This window comes from Pseudorca crassidens, chromosome 8, assembly GCF_039906515.1.
Source record: "Pseudorca crassidens isolate mPseCra1 chromosome 8, mPseCra1.hap1, whole genome shotgun sequence".
NCBI lineage: Eukaryota > Metazoa > Chordata > Mammalia > Artiodactyla > Delphinidae > Pseudorca > Pseudorca crassidens.
The window spans coordinates 75569157-75575156 of NC_090303.1; the positions used below are offsets into that span (position 1 = coordinate 75569157).

Sequence of the window (6000 nt, forward strand, 5' to 3'; positions counted from 1 at the left end):
ACAGTTTCATCACAATCTAGTAACACATGAAGTAAAATTTCTAGTTAGCCAATCAACATTAAGAATTATGACACAGTCTCTTGGTGAGTGTTCATTTTCTTCATTCAATAAATATTGGTGGAACATCTACAATGTGCCTGGAACTGTGCTAAGAAACCTTAGCTTTTACAAATGAAACCCACACTGCTCTTCTTGAAAGATGAGGCTGCTCTCTCCCAGCCAGGGCCTTGCTGTGCATATGATCAACAGCAGATATTTGTAAATGGCTAAGTACTAAGTCTGTGAACCATTTTCTCACCTCATAAAGTTATGTGAAACACAGGAGGATAAAACCAACTGGCAGTCTAGCCTAGGCATGTATTCAATCACAGAGGAGGACAAATATTTTTCTCTAAACAAAATTGCTCCTGTGGGAAATATAACAGTGATAGCAACAACGATAATAAAGTCCAAAAAACAGATGCAAACATAAATATATAACCTATTTAAAAATAAACAAAGTAAGAAGCATCATGATAAACTCAGTTATATTCTTATCTTTGGGGATCATTTTTGTCAATTTCTTCAACCTTTAAGCAGTTTTTCTAAAGCACATACTTGAGACTGAAACTTTTATGCTCATCTTTGCCCTAGGCCCCCTCTCAAGGAACCCTAGAAACCCACCACACTTGTACACAGCTACCTGCAGTCTCCTTGCTCAAGTCCTCCATCCTTCTGTGGAATGTTTCCAGATCTTTCCACTAGGAATCCTGCCTGTGACTCTTCTTCTCCAGACTCCTAATGCAAATTTTTTGTGCCTCTCATGACACCATGGTCTTTGATTTGATTCCCTGGTGCATGTGAGGTTCTAGCACTGAAATGTTTTACTTTAGGACAGCAAAGATGTTACAATGTCTCCACTTCAGTATGTATTTGGTAATGTGTGTTAAATCTACAATATTTCTTACCTAAATTATACTGTGAAACTTTCAATACTCTATAGCTGCCACATAACTGTAATTTTTTAAAGAAAGCTTAGCAAAATTGGCTAAAAAGTTTCTTTTTATTGCATTTACGTTCAGTACTGTCACCTGGAAACACAATTTTCAAGGTGCCAGCTGCTAATTTGTTTAACATCACTATTGTGCATTTTTAACAAAATAATTATCCAAGTTTTTTCTTGTCACTACCACCATGACAACAAAATTTATATCTACTTTTTGTATATTAGTTGCTCCAGAAAAGCCCAGAATGACAAGAATGTTGGTCTGCTTCCCAAACATAGTTCTAAAAAGATCTACATTTTCCTTTCACTCTTAAATTCTTTGGTGACAATAAAAAGCTGGAAGATTTCTGTTTTCCATAGTGCCTTATCCATTAGGACGTATTTTCAGAGTAGACATAGCAATATAGTCTAAGAGTCATCACATTTGGCTAAGGTGCTGAAAATAACCCAGGTCTCCGGCATGGTTCACAGCAAAGACTATTAATATGACCCTATTGAATAATGTAGCTGTTACCTTAGCCTTATACTTGGGATGCTTTCAGGATTTAAGCAGCTAAGAACAAGGACCACAAACTAAATTTAAAGCACTCCACTGAAAATCATATTAAGCTGAAAACTATAAATTAAACTTGTCTCTAAGCAACAATCTAAATAGTCAAAACTTAGTGAAAACATTCACTTTCGAAAATAGCCTACTGCTTTGGGTTTCCATTGACTCATTACTGCCAAATATACATATAAAATGCATAATAAGTAAACCAACTTGAAATGAAATAAAATTCAAAAAAGAATTACCCACTAAAAAATTAAGTCCTCGGCTGCCATAAACTCAAAATGCATCAACATGCCTTTAAATTTTAATCATTAGATAAGAGGCAGTTATAATGACAAATATTCTTCAACCTAACTTTTCTTTAATTAAAAATTCAGTCTAGGGGGCTTCCCTGGTGGCGCAGTGGTTGAGAGTCCGCCTGCCGATGCAGGGGACAAGGGTTCGTGCCCTGGTCTGGGAGGATCCCACATGCCGCGGAGAGGCTGGGCCCGTGAGCCATGGCCGCTGAGCCTGCGCGTCCGGAGCCTGTGCTCCGCAACGGGAGAGGCCACAACAGTGAGAGGCCCGCGTCCCGCAAGAAAAAAAAAAAAAAAAATCAGTCTATAGGTCAAGTAGCTGATATAGGCAGACTATACTTTATTAAGTGAAAAGTTAAATGTTCAGTTTACTGCATAAGAAGCCCTCATTAAAATTTCACTAAAGTATCAAACTTTTTTTAAATACTATATTAAGAATTCTTATTGCATCTCCTCAGAACCCTATAGGATTTTATGGAAATAACAAAGGAGTTTCACTTTCACAGTTTTTCCGTGGCTATTCAAATCAACCAGGGTGAAATGATCAAACTTCTACCTATAAGCAGTTAAAAATCAGGCTCCTGAAAATTTTAAACAGCAGAAAGGGAACACTGAACTTGTTAACAAAAAAATCTGCTTAGTGTCTAAGGCTCTGTTTATAATCTAACCAAATAAAACTATAGGTCAGCTACAGAGCATAACTCAGCTGTTTTTGATTTAATTGTCAGGTGATTAAAATACTGAGGGTAATAGAAAAACCCATTTTAAGTCAATTAAACAAACAAATTCAACCTTCCTGGGAAACAAGAAACACACCCCTCTTTCTTTTTTCTCTCACTCCCCTCCCCTTACCATCTCTTGGGGATGAAGGTACCCAAACACTTCAACTTCTCGGAGAGGTTTGTTGTCTTAATAGCTACCTTCTTTTACTTCACGCAGGGGAACTGATTTCCTGCATCACAAGTAGGCAGATTTCATACGAAATCTTAAGATCACATTTTCTACGTAAAGAATGAAAAATCTATTTTCCTAAAAGTTTCAAATCAAAACTTGCCAGTTTCACAAGTGGAAATCAGCAGCCCTCCGCCTCCGTGTTTCCTTCTCTCCCTGTTTCTCTCTTTCCTTCCCAGGCTCAGCTCCTCTCATGCCCAAGTAGCTTTCCTCCACATCTCTCCTCTACCTCTCCAGAAAGCCCTACCTCCAAATGCAAGGGGAGGAAGTTCAAGCAGCTCTGGCTATTCACACCTGGCCCTGCCCTCAGCTGCTCCCTCACCGAGTCTGGTCAGGTCATGAGTGGGAAAAACGGAGGGGCGTCCACGCTCGGCTCACTGCATCCTACCCGGAATCTCCTGGGGGAGCAGCAGAATCGCGCCTAGGGTGGGAGGCGCTCCCAGAGCTGCCTTTCTTTGCAGATTCTTGCAGCTCCTACCAAGCTGCTTCCCAAACCCCAAAAACATTTCCACGCAGGAAATGTGGGATCAGCCTTCCCCTAAGGTACGGGCTGGAAACCAACCGATGAGCCTCTGTGCACGGGGAGATTCTGGGGGTGAAAGTAGGGACCAGCGATGGATGGAAGCTCATTTGGCTTCTAGACCCCAGGGAAGAAACACACTGTATTGATACCAGGTGTTGAACCTCCACCTCGCCGGGGCATAGTCTCGGGAAGAACGAGGACACCTCCCCCGCCCCAACCCCAATCCCCATCACCAAGTGATGGGGTAGCAGGCAGCTGGGACCCAAAGCGCCGGCGCTCAGCGGCAGCAGCGCCTACAGCTGGGCATGGGGCCTCTCCCAAGGGGTCTCTCCCAAGGGGTCTCAGGCACACGAATGAATACACACACACGCACACACACAATGGGCATCCCCACACCTGCTCGGCGCCAACCCGCCTCCCCCTCGCTGCTCTCCGGGTCCGCTGAGAGGTGCCAGGCACCCCCGAGACACGCGCCCACAGCCACGCGCGCAGAGAGAGGCCAACAATGGGAGGGTGTCCAGTTCGCCGGGAAACACACCCCAGCCCTCACCCCTGGCCAAACCCGACCGAAGCAGAGGAAGTGGGTACAGAGGCCACACGCAGGGAGCCCCGAGAACCGGGCGGACCGGGGCTGCTTCCCGCGAGGCTCGGAAAGGACAGGCGGTATCCCCAACCCAGGCGGCCGCCTCGCCCCGGCCTCGGGGGATGAGGCACCCCGAGGAGGGGGCACCCCGAGGAGAGCGCACCCGGAAGAGCCCGGGCTGGCAGGGCGCCCCGGGGGCTCCCACCCCGGAACCCCGCGCCCACCCTGGGACCTCGGTTACCGCCGCCTCCGCCGGGGCCCTCGCCGCCTCCTCTGCGGCGCGGGAGAAGTCGGGCTCGCAGCTCGCGCCGTCCGTCGCCATCTTCCTGCTCTAGCGGATCCGAATGCGAGCTCGGAGCGGCAGCTCCGGGTTCAGCCCTCGCGGCGGCGGGCGGCGCTTAACCCGCGGCGCTCCGGGGACGCGGGCGCTCGCAGCCGGGCCGCCGCCGCCGCTGCAGCGCTCCCTCCGCCCCCTCGCCGCCGCCCCCGCCGCCTTAACTCGCTGCGCGCCGGTGCGCCGCCCGCCGCCGCCTGGTCCCCGCCCGGGGCTGCCAGCCATCAGCCGGCTCCTTGAGGTGAGAGAACTGGGCACGTGCCCAGGCCGGGTTAAGGCCCGGAGCGCAGAGGGCAGAATCAAAGCTCCAGGGCGAGGCGAAGGAAAGAAGGCGCCCAAGAGCTGATTCGCCTGACACGGCCCCACCGAGCCGGCGGGGCAACGACGGACCGATTAAATGCCCGGCCTCCCTAATCCGAATTCTCTGTTAGAGCCAGGAAAGTCCTTCACTTCAGCCCCATCTCTAGCCCACCTCTAGAAAACACAGAAGGCACCCTTTGCTTTTTTCTTAAAAAAAGAAAAAGAAAAAAATTTTTTTTACATCCAATACTGCCGCCAGGGCGTTTTTACCCATTTGGTGTATATGCCTGCCTTTGTTTGATTCTCCTTCTCTCAAAACCATCAACTTCCAGATCAAAATGCGTGCTGCTACCCTTTATTACGTTACACCCGGCCCCTCAGCCCTACCTTTCTATACAATCTCTTTTCAAGAAAGGTGAAGCAAGGCACTTTTTCGTTCTTTACCGCAAAACTGAGTGATTTTCTGAAGGGCTAACCAAGAAGTGTTAAGTGTCATCGCTTGTAAAAGAAAGCTCTCTACTTTTAAGAGAATTTAAAAGAATTACTCCCATGTGGTGGGGACACACACACCAAAAAACAAAAAGAAAATAAAAACTTGCCTAAAAATTGATTTTATGGGAATTATAGGTCTCAGAAGGTATCTCATGAGATGAGTGAGTTAGGCTCAAGCTCTTAATTTTCCCTTCCCACATCGGATTCAGTTCCTACCCTTTCCTGCCAATTCCTAGGATGTGAAAATCTATCACCTTATCAAGACCGTATGGTTACATGCCTTCCCAAATCACCAGATCCCAAAAATGTGCTGAAAGCACAAAATCAAATGGAGGCATTCAAGCTGTGTCTCAAAGAAGTAAAAGCAAACCATAACCAAATCCTGGACTTGAATTTCTGGAAGATGATGTTTAGTCTGAGGGTTACAGATCAGAGTTCATTCTTTAAAATGGCAGACTCCTAATGAAAGGTTTCAGCACTTTTATTGCTTCACTTTCCAAACTAGATCTAAATATGACACAAAACGGGGCAGAGAAAAATCTTTTCTGCAAAGGCCCTGAAGGGGGGGGGGGATCAATACATTGTAAAAAGTTCCCTTCCAGAAAAGGTCTACATCAAGAAAGAAATTTCACCTGGAACCCTGGGGTTAAGGGTCAAAGGTTTAGAAATCACCTCCAGGGTATCCTATAACCAGAGGTGCTCATTATTTTTCTTTGACTTCACTCTGATAGCTACTCCCTCTCTTAGCCCTATGTTTTCCATCCCTGTTCATTGTACCACTTTCTTTTATGAAATATTCTCTCTGAAATTGCTCAATATTAGAATAACTAGATTCCTTGTAAGATGAAAGAAAAGCATTTGACAGTAAAACTTAGGTGCTGAACTGATAGTAAAAATTTTAAGTTGAAACCTAAAAGCATTCCTTGTTCTTTTCAAAATGCATTTTCACATCACAAGGTAATACATTTTCTTGATACTGATAC

The 6000-nt window shown here is 46.0% G+C and overlaps 1 protein-coding gene across 1 annotated transcript in view; it reads right to left on the minus strand.

Annotated features, from left to right (window-relative positions):
- The window catches only part of CTTNBP2 (cortactin binding protein 2), a 154496-nt gene extending 150195 nt beyond the window's left edge, over positions 1 to 4301 (minus strand). The window contains exon 1 of the mRNA XM_067746820.1: positions 4133 to 4301. Within this exon, the coding sequence (XP_067602921.1) occupies positions 4133 to 4213 (81 nt within the window). The 5' untranslated portion in view covers positions 4214 to 4301. The remainder of the gene's footprint in view (positions 1 to 4132) is intronic.
- Between the last annotated feature and the right edge of the window lie 1699 nt (positions 4302 to 6000).